This window comes from Malania oleifera, chromosome 1 (assembly GCF_029873635.1).
Source record: "Malania oleifera isolate guangnan ecotype guangnan chromosome 1, ASM2987363v1, whole genome shotgun sequence".
NCBI classification, from domain to species: Eukaryota; Viridiplantae; Streptophyta; class Magnoliopsida; order Santalales; family Ximeniaceae; genus Malania; species Malania oleifera.
The window spans coordinates 6,314,180-6,336,673 of NC_080417.1; the positions used below are offsets into that span (position 1 = coordinate 6,314,180).

The 22,494-nt window shown below is 37.0% G+C and overlaps 1 protein-coding gene across 2 annotated transcripts in view; it reads right to left on the reverse strand.

The window, feature by feature from the left end:
- Positions 1 to 2,210: 2,210 nt before the first annotated feature.
- The window catches only part of LOC131163097 (probable amino-acid acetyltransferase NAGS2, chloroplastic), a 44,912-nt gene continuing 24,628 nt past the window's right edge, over positions 2,211 to 22,494 (reverse strand). For both annotated transcript variants that reach the window (XM_058119823.1, XM_058119832.1), the window contains exons 3-10: positions 20,701 to 20,909; positions 20,471 to 20,622; positions 16,388 to 16,811; positions 5,432 to 5,529; positions 4,295 to 4,406; positions 3,970 to 4,129; positions 2,776 to 2,848; positions 2,211 to 2,627 (exon numbers count right to left, since the gene is read on the reverse strand). In XM_058119823.1, coding sequence (XP_057975806.1) covers positions 2,492 to 2,627; positions 2,776 to 2,848; positions 3,970 to 4,129; positions 4,295 to 4,406; positions 5,432 to 5,529; positions 16,388 to 16,811; positions 20,471 to 20,622; positions 20,701 to 20,909 — 1,364 coding nt within the window. In that variant the 3' untranslated portion in view covers positions 2,211 to 2,491. The remainder of the gene's footprint in view (positions 2,628 to 2,775; positions 2,849 to 3,969; positions 4,130 to 4,294; positions 4,407 to 5,431; positions 5,530 to 16,387; positions 16,812 to 20,470; positions 20,623 to 20,700; positions 20,910 to 22,494) is intronic.

A 22,494-nucleotide genomic window follows, 5' to 3' on the forward strand; every position in this document is an offset into this window, starting at 1 on the left:
TACCCATTGATTGGTCTCTAGATTAATCCTAAGCCAAGGAACCAGTAATTTTTAGTCTGCTTTTACCAGAATTGGGATTGAGAGTTCAGTTATGCGAGGGGAAGGTATCAGCACCCCCTACACTCCCGTTTTACGAACGATACCTAATTAATCATAAATTATCCCTAAATTGTATCTAATGAACTCCTTTAAAATAAGAAAATAAATAAATAAATGAATAAACAAGTAAATGAAAATAAATAATTAGACAAATAAAAAGTTAAAAAGGAAAATGAGAATCAAAGTGCAAATTTAGGAATGTCCAACAAGAACTCCAAATGAGGGGATCTTGTTAGATAAACCCCCCCCCCCCCTTCAAAACTAATATAGATGAGGTTTTAAACATTTTTTTACCCTTTGCCAAATCGTTTGGACACGCACACACAAAAATTAAATGAAGTCATCAAATTTGAGCAAAAGAGTCTTTAAAGCATTCTTAATATTTTTTCCAAAATTTTATAGATTTTTTTTTTGAAAATTTTCTAACATTTCTCTAGAATTTTCTGAGATTTTAAAAGACTTTTCCTCATTTATTTGGTATTTTTATTTTTTTTTATTTTTAAAATTTTAATCAAAATAACTCAAATATTTTTTCACTATTTTTTTTTATTTTTAAAGTATTTTTCCTGATTTTTTTTTTTTTTTTGATTTTTTAAAATTATTTTTCTAATTTTTTCAAAAATTAAAATCAATTAAAAACCAAAGTAAAAAATAAAATAAATAAGACCAGTGGTTCAGAAATCAAACCGATTCAACCGGTCTGAAACATCTTTTTATTATTTTTTAAACTTTTCAATTCTTATTTTACATATGCAAGCATGAAATTCGAATCTTATAACTTAATCTCCTATAGGTTTGCTTAGATACATGCCACTAACCAAAAAACTAAAAGAACCTAAAATCTTGAAAACACACTCGGACTCAGTGGTGTTGAGTTTCATTTAATATTATATCCTTAAGTCTTGAACGTCTCCTTTAACGTCAACAAGATGGTTCGGTTCTCCGAGATGTTAGTCTGCTTCCAACCTAAAGGTCCCTATCTGAACTATCTTCTCCAAGAATGCATCGCTTAGTGGTACCTCTTCCAAGCTTTCTGCAATCTGAAAATTGGTATTTGGTAAGGGCGAGAGCTCCTCCGCAGCTAATGTTCCTTTGGGGCAGGCTTCCCCTTAAATACCATGAATAGCATCACAAGGCCATAATCAACGACTCCCCCAACTCTTATCAGCGGTCGGGAACTGCATGACCAGGTGGCGAATAAAGCTTATGGCTCTAACCTAGTTCAGGAACAATCTACACAAGATAATCGGACAGCACATTTCCACTGCATCTCCAACAAAGCCTACCAAAGATGCCCTCACTGATTTTAATCAATCGGGAGCTATTTTCATATCCTAATAAAGGACATCAACAAGCTCCAATTATCGAAGAGAATCCTCTTCACCTCAAAATTAGCACTGGTGACTGAGATTTCAAAGGCATCATCCTAGGGTCGTTATTGGTCTCCTTGCTCATCATTAAATTGCATGCTTTTCTTATACCCTCATATTGCATGCATACTTCCCTCCGAAAAGCATTAAAAAAATTCTCTACTATGTGAAGCGCATAAAAATACTTACCTCCTAAAATATTCAATATTCGTTGGCATCCAATGTGACAACATTACTTTTAATTAAAAATAAAGAAGTAAATAAAATAAATAAATCTAAAGTTAAATATCCAAACGTCCCCAAATGCAGTTAGAAGATCTGTTCAAGCTTATAAAATATACAAATCTACGCTTAACTAACATGAGGTTGGAAATCCAAGTACCATAAAAAGGATAGAAATGTAAGTTAGCACTACTGGTTTATCGGGGCTATGGCAACGTGCATGGAATGAGACATAAATGTTACCTACCGTTGTGTAGCCTAAAGGAGTAAACCCCAAACCCCAAAATATACATTAAAAAAATGAGTCAGCCACAGGGATGGAGCATCCAACCCACTGGCTTTTATTTTTTCTGTTTGGTTATTACCAGCCAAATTATGTCCATGAGGTGCTCAAGTCTGCTGTGATTTTCAGTTTTTTTTTTTTTGGGTAGATGAGCCACGATGAGAGCTTTTTATCATTCTAAATTATTTCAAACTATATTCTCCCAACCAAATCATTAAAATGAAAGCATTATAGGATTTACTAACCTTAAGCTGCATATAACAAAGATGAAATTCCGAACATCACTTTCTAATGCACTTTATTATTCATTGCCCCTCACACCACTTGGCAGTAAGCAAAATGGCACATTAATTTAGATACATATGGAAAATTCAGATTGTCATAATCACCTCACTGCACTGCAGAAGTAAAAAGACCTGCATTTCGTGGCGAGAAACTGCATAAATTAGATCTCTTGTGCCACTCGGATAATTAAAAAGAATCCTGGGGGAGAGCTGTTATGGAAGGTAAACAGCAATCAAAATTTTATGCCGCTCATGTCAGGTTGCAAGAACTTCATATAATACTTTGACCTACGAGATAGATTTATCCTTTTCCTCCTAGCCTCTGGAATGGATTCAATGGAACACTCTGAGAAGCCACGCCTCACAAACCTGAAGATTGTAAAGCGCACGTCACGTTTGCTGTGTTGGATGAACCTAAAATTCACCCAAAAAAGTTCTGGACTTCCACATGCAAGTCACAGATTGTTCAACATAACACACAGTAGCCCTTGCACATAATTCCAAGGTCAAAACATACCAGTCCGCTGTACGGGTTGTAAGCAGGAAAAGCATCTCCAAACCAAGGGATGAAGCCTTCTTCTCAATGTAATCTGCAGATTTTTTTAATTTGGGCAACCAAATGGTTAGCGATACAGGGTTTAGCCAGTAATATGACCAGCAAATATACGACCATAGCATGCAACAAGAGAAGCATATTAACAAGCTGCTGACTGAAACAAGGGAATAAGATAAGAAAACATCTCCGGGGAAAAAAGCTGCTTGACTTGTGCAGGATGAGCTTGATGGCATATAAGCAACCCCACAAATGCAGTAAAAAAATGTCTGCAATACCTTCCATGAACAGAAGTTTCAATAAAAATTGCAGATCAAAAAGATGTATATGTGGCGTCACAATATTAACGAATTCTTATGTATCAGAAATATTAGTCTCATGTTAAAGATAATTGAACCACAACGAATGTATCCACATCTATTGACTCTGAATCATGCCATAAAATTAATATGGAACTCCAAAACAGTCAACCTACTATGAGCAAGGGATTGTCTGCTTGATTCATTTGCTCATATAAGTCTAATTTTTCTTACAACACAGAAAAACAGGCAAAAAATACGATGCAACTTTTAACTGCAATCAAAATAACAATGTCATTTACATTTAATAGGAACCAACCTTCAAAAATAAATTCACGTCAATAATCAAGGAAAATGAAATTACCTCATTTTAATCCAAAACTAAGCAACATAGTAAAAGCCACAAACAGGAGAATCAGCTGGTCATTACCTTTCTGGCATTGACAAATGGCAACATGCGATCATGCATACACAGTTTATTACCATTGAATATTTGGAAATATTCAGTGTCATATACTCATGAATGTTGCTTGGCTATTGATTTTCTATAGAAGTGCAACTAGAACTACGGATTACAGAAAATTAAAACAGCATTTTAATCTAGGTTATGAAATTTTTTTATCTTAAATATAGCAGCACATGCTGTGTTGTAAATTACAAATGCAAATGCAACACCAGAGCAAAAAGCCCCTAAACCATATCTAGTGACCGAGCAATAATTGATGTACAAACCCTACCACGTATCTAGAAGTATGGGTTTAACACACTTACCATTGGATTAAGACTCACCCCCAATCTATAATGTAAATTACTCATTTTTATTCTTTTTCCAGAATCCTAAAATAACTTAACATCATACCAAGTAATTTATCCCCCTGTCCTTGTCCACGGCATTCAGGAGAAACAGCAATAGCAGCAACCTCTCCACATTTCTCCTCAAAGAAAGCAAAAAGCGCGGCACAGGCAATAATTTGACCTTCTCTCTCCACAACAATGAATGCATCCAATGCTCCAAGCATCTAAGAACATTTTCCAAAAAATAAAAAAAGTGAGACAAAAATATTTCATTATATTCAACTCAAAAAAATAAAAATATCCCATTCTCAAAGTCAAGAATGCAACAGCAATAATGGTTGTACATATTGATCATTGAACTCAGACAAAGATGACAGCAAAAAGCAAACCTCTTCATCCGTCCTACGAACTAATTTGCCAGACTCTTCTAAAGGTTGTATAATTTGTTTGATTCCAGGGAGATCTGTTGCTCTAGCCATCCGTGTGCCTTCATAAACATCACTACAAAGAGTAGAACAGGAATTTAGTGCACAAGGTACTTGTGCAAAGGGGAAAAAAATACCAAAGGACAGTTTTATGAAATTTGAGCCAGGACTGACAACACCAAAGTAGTACCCTAATACTCACAATAAGCTGCATATATACAGTTTTGCCATTCCAACCCAGGAAATGGCTACGATGACTCATGAATCACATCACCAATCAAGAAAGAACAGAAGGATCTCTGAAAGTCTTGCTCATTGATCCCACTATTTCGTGAAATTCAAAAAATTCTAAAACATTAACTGCAAAATATTATTTTTCAGATGAATATCTCTGGAGATTATACTACATAACTGAATTTCACCCAGTCCCAACCCCGTCCCATGTCCAGCTCCTCCACCCCCAAACCCAACTCCAAAAAAGGAGGAACAGAGAGAGAGAGAGAGAGAGAGAGAGAGAGAGAGAGAGAGAGAGAGAGGACAAGAAAAAAGATAGAAGGAAAACATAATAATAAACCTTTCCAATGCAAACCTAAAACCTAACTAAAGTGAAAAACAGGCATTACAGCACACGGTGGCTGTTTATTGTTTCCCTATTGTTAGAAACTTTTATTGATATAGAAAAATTATGTATTGGCATCCATTATAATGAGTTAATTCACGATTCAAATAAATAAAATAATAAGTAGTATTTTAAAATATAAAAAAAAAACTGGTGGGCAGTTTCAAGGGCAATAGTTCAACTTCCCCTAGACTTAGTCACGAAAATTTAAACTGCTTCCTACATTTTTGATAGTTTTCTGAACGTTAATACAAAATCGTAGACTGACATATAAAACAATGAAGTAGATGAGAACAAAGGTATTGAAAAATAAATGATGAAAATATTGAATTAAAAAAACAGTAAATATTTCCATGAAAAACATTGGCAAACTAAGCATGGAGAGGAATAGTGCCTGCCAAAACAGCTAGCAGATATTCTGCACCATTTCCTCAAAACTCTGAAGGCAAGTTTTATGAACAGAAATTTTAAAAATTGCATACCTAGCCACCATTGTTCCTGTCCCATCTCTTTGAAACAGTTCCAATAATAATACTCCACCAACAGTGCCATCTAATAAATGAACTCTCTGAACGCCTCCCTGAAAAGAAAGAAGAATATTATTGACAGGGTGCCATACATTCAATGTAAATGGAAATTGTGCAGATCCACTCCAAACACATCATTTGAGTTAATTTACTAAAAGCAAAATATTTAATTTGATTTGTGCCAGAGGTGGTGCCATTTCAGAACTCCCCATAATTATTGTAACAAACTTTTAACATAGGACAATTCAAATGTGCTAACCAAAAAACATGATTGAAACAATGCATTAAGAAAAGGTAAAAAAATCCCAAAAAGCCAAGGAAAAGAGAAATATAACCTGCTTATACTTTCATCAGCCCACATACGGGAAACTACTTGGCATTCCTAAACAATTTACTTAGGAAATGATAGCAAAGTCCCCTAATCATCTCACGAACACCACCAATACTGCTACAAAGGATTACAACACGCTGTCCCATTCAAAAGTACTCTTTTCTGCAGTCTCAAATTTTGATATCTACATGCACCTGTGATCTAGAACAGCAACAGACAGAAACAGAAATAGGGAATTGAGGGGAAGGAGAAGAAGGAGAAGAAGAAGAGGAAAGAGTGGAGAAGAAGAGGAGCTGCTGCAGGCAGAACAGGGGTTATTCGCAGCAGAGCAGAGAACAGAAATATCAGAAACAGAACGCAAAGAGAGAGAAGGGTAGAAGAAAAAGGAAGAAGAAAGGATGAAGATGTGAGGAGAGAGAGAGAGAAAAGATTTGAGTGAGGGGGGAGAGAGTGACAGCTGTGAGAGAAAAACACCTTGAGATTCAATTAATCATCAAAATCAACTCATCCTTACATCATAAGCCTATATTTGTAGGCTACAAAGGTTACATTTGGTAAGCCAGAATGTCTATTCCTAGGAATAGAGTACTTATAATGGAAAATTTTATATACATAGGCTATTACCATAAAACAAAGAAGAACAAACTTTATTTTTTGAATCCATAATATTTAATAGAGGAGTAGCTTCCTAAAGTTTACCTTGGGAATGTTTATTTCCATCCTATTCCATGTTGGAAGGAATAAAACAAACTTTTGCATGGGTGACTTCTTTTAAAATGATTTCATCCCTAAACAATTTTGATTACACTTCCATTGTATTTCATCATATTCCTAGGAATAGGCATTCTGCAAACCAAACGTACCAAAAACCTAAAGATAAAACTATTAAAATTACAAAATAACCCCAAAAAATCAAAAATTACAAAACCACAAAGTAATTAAAAATTACTAAAATAAACAAATACCCAAACTAATTTTAAAATCTTCAGATGAAATCTGGTCTCTCATAGTAACCAGTTGTCGCTCATTCATTGAGTTTGGAGTGGCCAATTGTAGTTCAGAAATTGAGTCAGTGACAAGCATTTACCACTTCTTTATGAAAAACTCATCTTGAATTTTGCTGCAAGTCTTAGCATCTCAGTCTACTGATAAGTCAAGGTGAATTTCTGGCCCAGTGGTAACATCAACTAAAACAAGTGTACAATCTTATATTGGAAAGAACCATTCCTGAAAGGAATCAATTAAAGGGTTTGGTAATTGTGCACTAATAATATGCAAATCGTTAACGTAATCATGATATTCAACTACTCAATAACTCATAAAGGATTTGAAATACTGGCATAATTATCTTTGACAAATTGGATCATCTCCTGAACATTTTGGACAAGTTTATGGTCATCTTCTAACCACTTAGAACTTGCTCCAGGTAGATGAAACTCACTAACATGAGTGTCAATAATCCTATGATTGGAAGCTTGGAGAAACCTCTCAAATTCCAAAGCTATGTGATAAACTTCAGACAGAGAGATAGGAGTCTTTGAGCTTAACCAAGAAATTTGACTTTTAATTTCTTGTATTAACCCTTTTTTTAACACAGCGACAGTCTATGTGATTTCATTTAGATCACACCTAAACATAAGATCCCTATATTTAGCAGCAATAGGCTCTCCAAAATGCTGTGTCCCTTTCAAGCTTTGACCCCTATTCTTTCTCCAATCCATTAAGTCTAGATTTAGCAAAGTGGATGCACTGGTGGTGCGAAAATCTTTCTTCAAATGGACGAGCATGTAATGGTAAGGGGAGAAAAGAGAAACAAAATATGGATTTGACTCCAAGGAGCAAGGTAATGATTTTTTCCTATGAAAGTGAAGGCAGGAAAGACATTGGACCTAGAGCAAATTCACAAATTTACCAATTGGATAAGAAACATTAAATTAATTTTCAAGGAAGCAAAAGGGCATACCAATGTCCATGTAACCTTACCAAGTTCCTACAGCAATGCTTTCAACTCTAGGTCTTCTTTTTCTGTAATTTCAAAAGAGGCACACCCAATTTCATGCAAAAAAACAGTCAATTTCTCACAGCAAACTCCAAAATATCACAGCGAAACCTGATGTGATGCCGGCAGGACCAATTTCTCTTCTCAGTTCTGCAATTATTTGCAGCAAACATACAATTCCCACTGAGCAGATGTTGGGTTATTGGTAATAAAATGGCCTGGGAGTTCGCAGTCTCTCTCACAAAAATACCTGAAATTGAAAATGGCTTAGGGCTGTGATGAGGATTATAAGATGAGATGCTCGAGCTAGGAGTGTGAGTTAAACTTACTCACGAGCCACTTGAACTCAACTCGCCTCCTAACTCGACTCGACTCGACTCGATTCTACTCGAGTTCGAGTTGAGTTTGAGTCACTCGAGTATTTTAACGAACCGAGTTCGAGCTCAATAATAGTACTTGAGTCAAGTTTCAAGCCTAATCGAGCTTATCAATTTTATTTTTTTATATTATATGTATCATATAATATATATTTTATTAATATATTTAACATTATATATACATTATATATATTTATATATGTATTTAATATTAATTTATAATCGAGTCGAACTTAATCGAGTCAGGCTTAAATTTTATGAACTTATAGTCGAGTCGAGTTCAAGTTTAACAATTATGAAATCGATTGAGTTTGATTCAAGTTTCAAGCTCAATATTTTCGAGTCAAGTCGAGTTTGAATATTTTACTGTGTTGACTCCACTCGACTTGAATACACCCCTAGCTAGAGCAATGGGAAAAAGCAACTAAGCGTCTGCAAACAATGAAGGGTTTCAGAGCTTCTGACAACAAAGTTTTCTGGAGGAGGCTCAGGCAATGAGAGAATCTGTATAGGTCCAAGAGATTTCTAGCAGAGGTCTGACAAAGTTCCTTTTCCTGCAACAAGCTGCAGCAGAACTCTCTTTGTTTTTTCTGCCTGAAACTCTCTGAATTATTAGAACTGACTGCAACAACCTTTTTCTTTCCTTTTTCCTGGAACTTTCAGCAGCCTTTTTCTGTATCCTGAGTTTCTGTGTTTCTCTGCAGCAACAAGGAGTTCTCTTTTTTTGAAAGTCAAGAGTGCCTCAGCTGTTCTGCAAGTGCTGCATAAAGGGGAAAGGGATTAGGTGTTTCTTTTCTAGGAGTTCTTCTAAAAGGCGACTGTGATGGCTGTGGATGGAAGCTAGGATATAATACCAATTGGTGTAGGATAGCAACAAACAGAAACAGAGAGAGAGAGAGAGAGAGAGAGAGAGCTGAGGGGAATAAACAGAGAAAAGAAGAAGAGAAACTACTGCAGGCAGAGAAGAGGGGTTATTGGCAGCGCAGAGAATGGAAAGATCAGAAAAAGAACAAGGAGGGAAAGAGAAGGGAAGAAGGAAAACGAATAAATAGAAAGGAGGAGGAAGACATGAGAAGGAGGGAGAGAGAGAATAGACATGAAGGAGAGGGAGAGAGAGATTGCTGTAACAGAAAACAATACAAGATTTTAATTATCAAAGGCTACTTATTCTTACATCATAAGCCTATATTTGTGGGCAATTAAGAAACCCTAAAGATAAAACTATTAAAAAATACAAAATAACTCCAAACAATCAAAAATTAACAAATAATCCCAAAGTAATTAAAAATAACTAACATAAATCCCGAATTTTTAGATCATCAAACAAAATCTGGTCTCCCAGAATTACACGCAACGATCCTCCATCAACCTGCCTTGCTTGCACCAGTCACATTGGAGGCTGTCAATGTTTTAAGTATTTTCACATAAGGACAAGAACACAAGCAAAGATCACATGGAAATAGATGGTATAATAATAAAATTGGCACAATAAATATATTAAAAAATAGAAGTCAAGAAGAACACACTCATTGCAGCACACGAAGTTAAGGGGAGGTAAGAAGCGAAGGAAAGGTGTTCCCCTCCCCCATCCCACATCAAAAAGAGACTTTTGAGGTGGGAGAGACTGCTCCATGAATAAACTTAATACCCCCACCCTTTTATCTCCATCCTCTGTTAATCAGCCCCAATATCTTTTGGGCTGCTTTAGAGGCCATTTTTGGGCCTTTGTCTCTCAACATTGGGCCAAATATTTTTTGAAAAGAGAAAAGAATTATACTAACAATGAACCAAATACAATCAAGGGAGAAAAAAATGTCCTCCCAAGAACAAAATGAAAAACCATAAGCGTGCTTACAAATCCCTAGCAAGATCGGGCAGCAGCAACCCCTTAAAAACACAAAAGAATGGGCCCATAGAGAGGCTAAGAAGACTACTCTACCCACAACAAAGCCGGGAAGGTTATGCGTCTACTGAAGGTTCTCACATTCCTTTCAATCCATAAGGTCCACAAAATAGCAAACACTGCACTACACCACAGCACTTCTCCCTTCCTAACCTTTCAAAACCCAATCTCCCATGGGCAAACAGTCGGTCACAACTCAAGGTGGAACCCAGACTTCAGCAAAACAAGAAAATAGGCCACTCTAAAGATGAGTAGCAACCCTGCAATGTAGGAGGAGATGAACACTCATTTCAACGGACTCGTAGCATATCATGCACATACTAGGATGGACAGTATTGAGCGGCTTTCTGATCTGTAGCAAATCGTGTGTGTTAATCCCATTCAAATCCACAGTCAAGATAAAGGTTCAAATGTTGGATGGAACTCTAGCCTTCCAAACAATGTGACTCCGAGGAAACAAACTATATGTGGGAGATTATGAAGATGTAGAAAGAAATCATGGAAAAAAGACAATGAACTGCCGTCCAACTTTATCTCATCTCCCATTCTTGACAAAACAAAATGATTCAACGTATTGAGTAGAATGGCACGCTCAACAACCTCTCTTTCATTAAGATCCCTAAAAAGGTGGAAATCTCAAAGACCAACCTCCTCAAAGATAATTTTAAAAAAAAAAGAGGAGTTGACGGGTGCACGGTGAAGGGAAGACAAGTGAAAGAGGGGAAGAAGAATTAGTCAATGATATTTGATTGTATCTTTAATTTTCTTCACTCCTTCCCATGTTAATAAGTAGAATAAAAAATAAAATATAAAAAAAGGGGGAATGTCAGCGCATAGGAGAAAAAGCAATTGACCTTGATCAATAAACCAATAAATACAACGATTCCTCTCCTGCCCATGGATCCTCCAAGAAATGAGCGCTATTGCCATTGCCAACTTTGAAATGGGTGAGGAAATAAAACATTAGCAACTTGAAACACATCTTCCAATGGCTAGCATAAGAAACAAAACCACTTCCTCTAGAGTCCCACAATCATTTAGTCACCATGTGCCATAAGAAATTTACCTTTAAGGGGAAACTCCACAACCATTTTCCAATTAAAGAGATTTTTAGAAGACCACATTCCCCTCCCAACTCTTGCCTCCACCCCTCTTCTTTGTGTCTACTGACAACCTCCAACTAATAACATGATCTCTCCTATTCTCCCCAAGACCCGACCAAAGAAATTCATGCATCATCCTCCCAAGAATCCGAGCCACTCTTCAGCTCATAAGAAATAGAAAGTAGAAAGGAGCATTAAAAATGAGGGTGGAATGGCCCCTTAAAGAAAAGTACACCCTTTTCCACCCCTCCAACCTCCACCCAACCTATTGATCACAGAATCCCAAAAAGCTGCAAAATTAGGATTTCCTCCAAGTCAGGTGCCTAGATAGGTTAGTGGCCATCCCACAATAGTGAAACCCTGGCCTTAAAACACTCCAAACCCTTGCTTCCCACATTGTTGCTGCTACCTCACTCTTCGACAACTTGACCTTCAACCCTAAAATCCTTACTAAAATTTTCAACAAAATAAGAGCCTTCCACAATTTCTCAGCATTGTCCCCAAGAAATATCACAGAGTCGTTGGCAAATTAGAGATGAGACACATCAACCTCCTCCCTGCCAACAGGTAGTCCCTTATCACCCCAGGTCCTACGCATGTGAGAATATACCACTCAGGACGTCCGCTGCAGGGGTGAACAAAAATAGAGACAACAGGTACCCTTGCCTAAGCCCTCAAAAAACCCTAAACCAATCTCTAGGCTGCCCATAGACAATAACAAAAATATGAGTCGAGCTCAGGCACCATGTAATCCACCATATGGATGAACAAAAAATGGTGACAGGGGGTCTCTTGCCTATGCCCTCAAGAAACTCTAAACCACTCTTTAGGCTGCCCATTGACAACAACAGAAATATTCGTTGAGCTCAAGCACCCTCTTACCTGTTCCTCCACAAGTCCCAAAATCCAAATCCTTTCCTACACATCATATAATCCAAAAAACCCCAGTTCACCCTATCATAAGCCTTCTAGAAATCCATCTTGAAGATAAGCCCCCCTACCCCTCCTCACATCCTCTACCACCTCATTGGCCACCAAAACCACATCCAAGATCTATTTATCTTTAATGAAGGCAAACTGAGCCATGGGCACCATCTCTCCCAAAACTCTATTAGCCTCTTAGATAAGACTTTAGACAAAATCTTATAAAGGTTAGTGACCAGGCTGATAGGCCTGAAATCCCTCACCCACAAAGATCTCTCTATCTTTGGGATGAGAGTTGAGAAAGTAAAGCTCACACTGTTACCCACCACCAGAGTCTACGGAATTCTTCAAAAAGGTAAAATAAAAATAAAATAATCCTATTGCAACATCTCCTAATTCCTGGAAGGACAATTATGAACCCATCAAGGCCACACGCTTTCTCCATACACACGTCAAACATTTTTTTTAGAACTTTAACTTCAAAAGGCCTCTTGAGCCAGTTAAGGTAGTACCAATGGGACTCTAATCCAAGACATTCAACCCATAGTAGTCAGAGGCGCGAGGCGATCCAAGGCGCAAAGGGTATTTGAAGCCGAGACGCAAGGCGAAGGCGCGCCTCACGAAGGTGAGGCGCACAATTATTAAAATAGTGTAAAATACCTATTTGGGGTTATTGATATATGAACATATGAATATCTAGTAATATTAGAATTTAAAATGCCAAAACATTCAATAACAAAATTGAAAATTTAATAAAATTGCCAAGACGATTCAACATAGTTCAACATCAAAAGAAAAGGGTACAATAAAATATAGTTTGCACAGGAGAGACACTGGATTAAAAGATATCCCTAATTAAAGCATTGAAGCAATTCTCCAAAGTACAACTTGCATCCCTCAAGTCATTTCTCTTTTAATTTTTGCATGCGATCAATATTATAATTGATCCAAATTCTCCTAGATAACTTTTAGCAGCAATAATTATAATTGAAGATTTGACTATACAATAATCACAACTTGAATTTGTATTAAAGTGATTCTAATGATTTAAAAAAATACTCATAAAATTTAATATCAAAATTAAGTTTAAATTGTCACATTTGATATATCAAAACTTTCTTGAAAATACTATGGCAGAGTGAATATATATTATTTTAATGAGTGGTACAGAAATTTTGATCATATAAGAATTATTTAAACATTAACCTCTTGAAAATCCCCTTTTTTTTGTGGGGGGGGGGGGTGGTCATTCTTCAGAGCAAGCTGTATCCGAAATCCAATCTTAACATAACGGTAGAAGCTTGAAACCCATTGTGATCCGTTGATTTGAGGGGTTACGTGTCCAAAATCCACCATCACCCTCACGTGACATAAGCAAAATGCAAACAGGCAGCAGTACGCAGGCAGCAGAAAGAAGAAGAAGAAGAAGAAGAAGACGAGCTCGCTGCTAGTTGGATATGTTGAAGGCGACGTGACGAACTCACGGCTGGCTCGAAGGCTCGCAGACGAACTCCCCAAGGCTCCTGCTGGTTCGAAATGTGGAAAAGGAAGTCGCGAAGGGTCGTGACTCGTGCTGGTTTGAAATGTCGAAGAAGAACTCACGGTGATTGTTTGAAGGCTCGAAGACGAGCTTGCGAAGGCTTCTGGCTGGTTCGAAGGCTCGCAGACGAACTCACGCTGCTGGTTCAAAGGCTCGTGTAGGCTCCTGCTGGTTCGAATGTGCAAGACGAAGTCGCGAAAGGGTCGTGGGGCTTCGAAGGGTCGAAGCGGGCTAGGGCTCCTATATGTTCGAGTCAAATAAGGGGTACGGCTCTAGCTATTTCTTTCATTTAACAGACTCAAATTTTTCAAGGCACGCCTTACTGCGCCTGTTGCCCCTCTGCACCTCTTGCAGGTCACCTCGCCTCACATGGTATGAGGTGCTAGCCTCCTCGCCTTTCTGCGCCTCGTGCCTAGGCGCACCTCAGGCACGCTTTTAACTACTATGATTCAGCCTCAGTCTAATCAAGAATTATTCACAAGTAGATGTATCTAAAAATTTGTGATCTCCACCTCAATCTGCATATGGCCCCTAACCCTAGCACCAGAATCTAATTCCAGATCCTCAATAAGATTCTTCCTCCTCCTCCTCCCATTAGCCAGTCTATGGAAGAACCCCATGTTGCAGTCCCCGTCAGTGGCCCACTTCACCCTCAATTTCTAGTGCAGCTCATATCATCCCTTCATACAACACCTCTAGACTGTTGCAAAGCCAAGACCTTCTCGCCCTGCCCTCTTCATCTAACAAACCGTACTCCTCCAGCCTATTAAAATCAGAAATTTCCCCAAAGACATTATTTTTAGCCTCTTTTAGCATTCACAAAACATATTTATTCCACTGATTCAACTTCATCTTATCAATTTTCTCATCAGTTTAAAGCCCTCCCATCCCTGCACCAGATATTCCCTCCAACAAACCCTCTACTCCCTTAGTGGTGTGCATCAACCACATGTTCTTGTATCTAAACAGTGTGGGGCCCCACTGCATCGGATTGGAATCAAGGAGCACTAGGCATTGATCTAAGACAGGTATTGCCATGGTATCCTACATAACATATGGATAGAAATATTAGCTGGGAGCCATTAGGCAATCAGGACAATGAAGACCCATAATTCAATATCAATCAACAATAAACAATCCTTGTTTTGAAGAGAAAGGGAGTACGTGGAGGAGGATGAAGAAAACCAAGAGACACCTCTTCTCCATTACGTTCACAGACAAGGAATTCACTGGCTGTCGAAGTGATGTTTCCTCTTCTTGAAAACCTCTAACGCTTGGGTGAGTATTAGGGCACCTAAGTACCTAAACACGTTATCTTGGTTTGCCTGAGACTCAATGCCCCTGGGAGGTTTAAGCTGATGCAAATAATACCTATCAAAGGGGACTCTGGATGGCCTCTTAAGTAGGCCTGGTCTTCCAGGTTTCAGGCCCAACATAAGAACGGCTCAGTTTAATAAGTTTTCGCAGCCCAAGGCTAAGTTGGGCTCTAAGGAGGTCTTCAAGCCAGTCCAACCCAAACAAAGGGGCGCAGTCAACAGCCCATTTGAGTAACAAAGAAGCGCTGATGTTGAGCACCCCCAAGCTCAATCAAGACACCTCTTCCAAGGCCCAGACAAGCAGGGCAAAGTTAACAAAAGACAAGCAGGACAGAACCACAGGCATTTCGAACACTCCCACAGCCGACAATCAAGATAAGTAAAGCAAAGTCCTAGGAACTCAGGGGATCACACAGGATGAAGATTTGCACTGCCTGATCAGACCCTGAACCGATTGTCAGAAATTTAGAGGGAAAAGTTGAAGATGAAGGCAGACAATCAAATTGTTAGGGCGCAAAGGTAACAGATTGCAGAGTCTGAAGGAGAAATATACTCTTCAGATTTCAATGGGAACAATTCCAAGTTTCTATCCACATATCAACCTGATAATGAGGGCTACTGATTGAGAACTTGCCAAAGAACAGAGGGACGTATGACAAAGATGAACCAATACAAACTGTAGGTGATTTGGAGGCTGTCTTAGAAACTGAATTTGGGACGTCAGTAGGGGCAGCTGAGTCTGACAAAGATAGTAATTCTGTTCAGGGAGACACAAGTCTAGATAGTGTTTTGAATTGATATTTGAGAAGAAAAAGGCCATTTTCCATCAGGAACCCAGCTAGCCATCAAACCACTTTCTGATTTGTCCCTGGTCCCCAGCTCCAACCCAGTTTGAAAGTCAATGCACCTCGACAATGATCTTTCTGGGGCTTACGAGATAAACAAAATTCCTTGATAGTGTTCTCCCTGATTCTAAATATCAAATAATTATTTTCTTTTTGGTAGATCCAACATTTATGTTACTTAAATATTAAAAATAATATAGCTAAGAAATATTTGAAAATGATTAATTAGGTCATAAAACTGATCTAGTTTTGCTAATTATGTGTTTAGACTGAAGTATAGCCCTAGTATTAGGCTTTTTATCAAGGACTACAGCAAAGACAAGACATACAGGTTTTAACTTCTAATTGAAGAAATTTTAAGAAGCCTTCTTCCAATCAAATCTTTCAACAAAAACCAAGCATCGAAAAAAATTGAATAAACCATAAGCTGGAAGAGCCAAAAAGCTTTAGACATTTTTGTTCAGGTCCCATGCCCAGGATTTAAAAAAATAATAATAAATAAACAAAGAGAAAATTGAAAAAAAAAAATGTTAAGGTTGCACAAAGGAAGAATCCATTAAATAATGAACTTACTCTGCAAACAAAAGCTGCAGCAGCCAATTCAGAAAGGTAACCATATGACCGACTCAGCCGCTCTTGACCTCCAATGGCAAACCCCTGTTCGCTAGACCACATTCCATTCCCATCTTCAAAACCAACACCATTATGAAATGTAACACTATGCCTCTCACTAAAACCCTTCCCATTCTGTAAAGAAGGGACAGATCCATTTGTGGTATTCAGTCCAGAAAAAGTGATGTCTTCTTCACTAACAGCCTTCACATAGCTAGCAGCTATGTAACTTTGCTTAGCTCTTTTACGAACCAACAGGTCTGCGTCTGGAAGGGTCAAGAAACGAATAAGGTGTCCATGCTCATCCAAAATTGGGCCATCTATAATGCAAATAAGTTTTTCTGCTCCAATGGCTAATGCACAAGCTGTAGCAACTTCATATGTGCTGCAAAGTTTAAAATCACACTTAATTAGTTATAAGACCTCCAAAAAATTTTGAAAAATACAACAAAGCCTCACATTTATTTATTTGAGCAAGGAACTGCAGGTCCAACTACACATGAAGAGGAATTTGCAAAAAAAATTTAAACAGTGATCTTCTTCCTTGCCAAAGGTAAGAGAAGTACGGGGCACCAACTCCAGAGGAGAAAAGAAAGAATTAATGGGACAGATAATAACTCTAAAGTGAATTCCACAAATCTACTGCCTACCCACAGAACTAAATTTGCATACACCTGTCTGTGATACTAAGGTACCTTCTTTGTTTTCCACCAAAAAAAAAACTGCACCGTTGCAAAAACACACTTCACATGACCTCTTCCCATATGCATCTGGCTTATTGTGTTCTCATCCATATTTAACAGAGAGATGGACCTCAACAGCGACCATTAATGTAAATTCCTTGTGAATGAAAATTTGCTTGTTCCACCTCAACTTGCCACTATTGTAGCCATAGCTCCATCATGCATTGATCGAGTTAATAAGCCTCATCAATACCTCAGCTATCTTTGATTTTATCAATGTTCTAGAAGTATATGAGACCATATGGAATTTGATGCCCGAAATCTTTTTTTTTTTCAAAACAAAAAGTCTCTATAGACTTTTCAAATCATCTCTCTCTCTCACACACACACACACGCACATCCATGCACGCACAATTTAATTTGACATCTCAATTCCTATTATCTTTATTTTTAAAATTTTTTGATAATTTTCATGACTAAAATTTTAAATTCAAATTCAAATACATAAGTTTTAAAGGTATCCAAAGAATAGATTTCTAAAAGCATGCAGTTCAAATTCATAGCTTTTAAATATTACTCAAACAACTTGTAAATGCATGCATTTCAAATTTAAGAATTTGAAACTCATGTAATTCATTGAAGTGACAAAATTAAGCGCTCAAAAGAACTTCTATTAAACACATTACAATTTTTTTATTTGCTAACTTACTTCTTCTTTCATTCCTATTTCTCAATGATGTTGGGTACAAGTGTACAACTGAGGTCAAAGCTTCTGTTTTTTTTTTTTTTTAAGATAAACATTATTACATACTCTTTATTCAGCTTTGACGTTTAGAGTTGGTTGCTGTGTTTTTCATCCTTCCTACTTGTTATATTCTTCCTGCTTTTTGGTCATTTACTACTTTGAGCTATTTTTAAAGAAGTTTTTTTTTTTTTGTCATATTTTTAGATTTTTAAGTTCATGGCAATGCCTTCCTGATGCTTCTACATGTTCAACATGTTTTTTGCAACCTCGCTTCAATTTACAGAACCACGTCTGGGAAGATGAAATTTGGGGATGAACCAGCCAATGAGCCCTCTTCCAGGAATCATGTTGGCTCCAGGAAGCATGTACAAATTCATAGCAACAAAAAAAAAAATAACTATCAAGATATCGATGGGCACCAAAACAACAAATCCTCATCGTAGACCAGCTTCGCTGCAGCTTTTTGCGATCACAGGAGCAAGTGGTACTTTGATGGGATGGGACAAGGATGCTCTGCTCTTGTAGCAGAAGCATAGGTTTTTGCAAAAGGTTGGGGTCTGCTCAACAACTCCAGGCCCTTGGATGAGGATTAATTGAGTGAAAGGGTTTCTGATTTGAAATTAATAAGTTCAAGCCTTCAAGGGTAATTTCAAACACATGTATTTGATTTGTTGAAATACATGATTTTTACAAATCCAATTTCACTCTTTAAAAAATAAATTCAAACAGTGTTTTTTGCACTTATACTCCCCAAATTCAAGAAGTACACAACTCCAAATTCACGTTCCAAACAAAATACAAACAAATATAATAAAACAGAGCAAGTGGAAAATCCAATTCCAGTTTAACTACTTCAAACAAGAAGATGGAGCATCAAAAACTACAAGCTTTGTAGGAATGATGAAGAAGCACAAGAAAATGCAAATGGCATGAAATAACCAAGTCAACACTTATAAAATTAAAACTAATAGATGACTCTCCAAACAAGGGAAAGAACAGCTGAACACCCTACCCCTGTTGCTAAACCCTATAAACAGCCTAGCAATCAATATATTTTTCCTATGATGGTAAATAAACTCATTTATCACATCAAGTATCCATTACTGTATGTTCTGTGATATATCATATTGTGCTGTGTAAGATAGACTTAAAACTTGTCAAACTAACTGAAAAATAAGTAACAAAATATATGCAAAAAATATTTAATACTTGTAAACTTAAACGAATGCCAAGTTATGTTGCCCATAACAAACAAAGGGCGAATTTGAGTAACTAATTTTCATTGAAAATTGAATGTCTACGTTACTCTCTGTTATATACATATTCCTTCATCCTACAAACACTAAAAATTAGGGTAGATTACATTACACAATTTCAAAGCATCAACTCACATAGACACACACACAATACATATATACATCATTGTATATTACAGATAAGATAATAATTCTACCTATGACCTATAAATTTTCAACATGTTTTGCTTGTAACAATCTCTATGTGCCTCTAAATATGGAAGAAAAAGTCGATAACTAGGATTCTTATACCATAATGAGCACTAAGATGACTAGTTGTAATGAGGAAAAAACGCAAAACACAATTTTAGATACTGTGTTTCAATTTTCATCATAAAAGTGCCTATATATAATGTTGCAACTTTTTAAACAAAAACAACATTCAAAATCAATCTAAAATAGAAGTTGCCTAAAGAATCAAAAATATAGATACAGTGCATTTCATACAACATATCATCTATGCATTGTAGAATATAGATAAGATCTAATTTGTGTCATTAATACATATACTTTTGTATGCATATTCTCTTATAAAACAGGGCAGTACTATAACATGTTCGTATTATATTTGTATATCGTAAGATACTGACATTGATATATTTTGGTATTCATTAACATTTTTTTTAAAAAAATAATAAAAACTAAAATTGAATTCTCATCCCGCAACATAGATCCAACTTTTTATTTGGCACCATGTGCTTAGAAAAAAATATAGCGCCTTTAACAGGGAAAGAATTATTTGATTCTAAAAATGTTGAGTGGCACACTTTTAGTTTCAATTTGAGTTTCTGAAGTTCAAAAGAAAATATGTGGTATATGATGTTACCTACAAACACTAAATGCGAAGTAGATTCCAGGATTCAAATGTCTTCCAAACTTTTGTACCATAATGGTTTTTCACAGTAAAGTCTTAGCACTATCCTACATAACAACATCCTCTTGTATGTATATTTTCAAGTTTCAACTTACTTGTCCATTTCATTTTTAGTAATTTTCTTTTTTAGCAATTTTATTATTCTTGTCTATAAACTAGGTTAAAAGCAGTATCAACCTATATTAGCATTAGCTAAAAGCTACAACTCATTACATTTTCTTGTATAAAATGTCAATAAATTTAATGAAGGTGACCAACAAGTTTACTAATATGTAATTGTATTACCCATAAATTTAGCTAGAAAAGTGTCAAAATTGAGGAGAGCAACAATTTATGACAGAGGCTTCACTTCCTATATATTAGTATGAAAGAAAATCAAATATTAACCGTACCATGAGACAACACCAAGTCGTAATTAAAGATGCCTATCAAAAGGTATTAGCATACTTGCAGTTTAAAACTTCTCCAGAGCTTGAATAACCCAGATTGCTTAATATTACTATACAACCCCCATCAAGCCTCTCACGTATGCGAGAAACATCAATTTTCTTTACTTCACCCGTAGCTCCATAATCAACGCCTCCAACAACTCCTCTTCTCTGCCAAACAAAGTCACATGACAAATCAAACTGCTGCAGTGATAAATTGGAAACTTTTTCTTTGTAACACTATCCTACCTTTGCTGCTAGAAAGTTACCACTAGCAACGCTAACGCCAACATCATGCCAGCGACTATTGTCACCATGTCGACGAATACTACATATAGAGGGTCCAGGAGAAAGTTTTGCCTCGATCATTATACGAATTCTCCCAGCCACTTCCATGGCTGCCTCAAGAGAATCAGAGTCGGTAATTCTGTATTGACCAAAGTACTGAGGCTCGCTTCCTATTGGAAAAAAAAAAAAAGTCTCTGGTTAAGCAATATTTGAGCATATTACATCAAAAACAAACAGTATTCATTTTTTTACTTTTTTTTTTTTATCAGCAAGAAGAAACAATTCATCGAAAATTTTAAAGATCATTAATGTACCAATTCCCAAAAGATACATAAGCCTTTCACAGGAATATATAGAAATTATAAAGAATTCATTGAAGCATCTTTTGGAGCATCTGAAAACCAGAAATGAGCAATCATTAGTCCTGGCATTGGCACCGAAAGGTAACACTTGCCTAAGCACTTGATTAATAAACGTCAAATGAAAGATATTTTCATATTGCTAGAGTTGATCAAGGGGGGTCAGCATTAGAGGTAGACATATTACTCGAGGAACAGATTGCCAATGATTGAGTTTGTTACTACAGCATCCCTCACAAGTAAATTACTTGATTACTGAATGGAGGCCTCAGTCCGACAGAATGGACTTTAATATGAATAGGATGAAGAACGAATGCGATTAGCGAGACCATCTTCTGAAGAAGTTGTAGAAGCCCTTAGAACTTGCAAAAGGTTCCAAGGCACCAGGTCCTGATCGGATGATCATGGAATTCCTTATGCAGAGCACAGTATGAAATGATGTCCTAGCACCTTTCCATGAATTTTTTGGGCATAGCAGTTTTGGGAGGAGTCTCAATGCTGTCATTGTTCTATCCCTAAGAAAGGAGAGGCCATGGCATTAACGACTTCTGCCTGATAAGCCTAATTGGAAGTGTTTATTAGTTTATTCAGAAGGTACCTGGCTACTTGCTATTAAGCTAAAGGAGGTGGGGCAAATAGTGGAATCTGAAGCTCAAAATGCCTCCATTCCTAGAAGGCAAAATCTTGGATGCAGCTCTTGATGCAAATGAACACATTTACACTAGGTTGAAAAAAGCCATGACCAAGAAAAAATGGATGTTCTGCAACATGCAGGGAGGAGTTTTGGGGACAAATGGATTAGGTGGATTAAGTTTTGCACCTCCTCTGCCAGGTTCTCAGTTTTTATCAAAGGATCCCCAGAGCGCTTCTTTGCCAGCTCAATGGTTTTCAATCTGGGATCCACTGTCACCTACTTGTTTATTATTGTCATGAAAGCCCTCTTCAATCTTCTGAAAAGGACCATGGAGGGTGGTTTCATCGTAAGTTCTGAAGTGAGAGCCAGTGGAAGGACAGACATGAAGGTACAAATAGTATTAAATTTCCATGAAAATGTCAAAAAAATTTCCATCAAAACTTTCTCTTTCCATCACCCTCAAAATTAAAATTTCAGTACTTTTGGAGCTTCAACAATTTAGTCGAAATCAAAATTTAAAACCTCCATACACCTGCACTTCAATCATGATACAGTGGTTTTCTATGATGCAAAATGAGGAGCAATTAAGAATCCTTAGATTTGCCTCTCTTTGATTTGAAACAATTACAAGATCGAGAGTAAATGGGGGGAAATACGATTACCCTATGGGGAACAACAAGAAGTGAATGGGCTTGCTGTCAATGTAGGTTGTAAGATTGGTAATCTTCCAAATACTAACCTTGAATGCCTCTAGGATTGGAG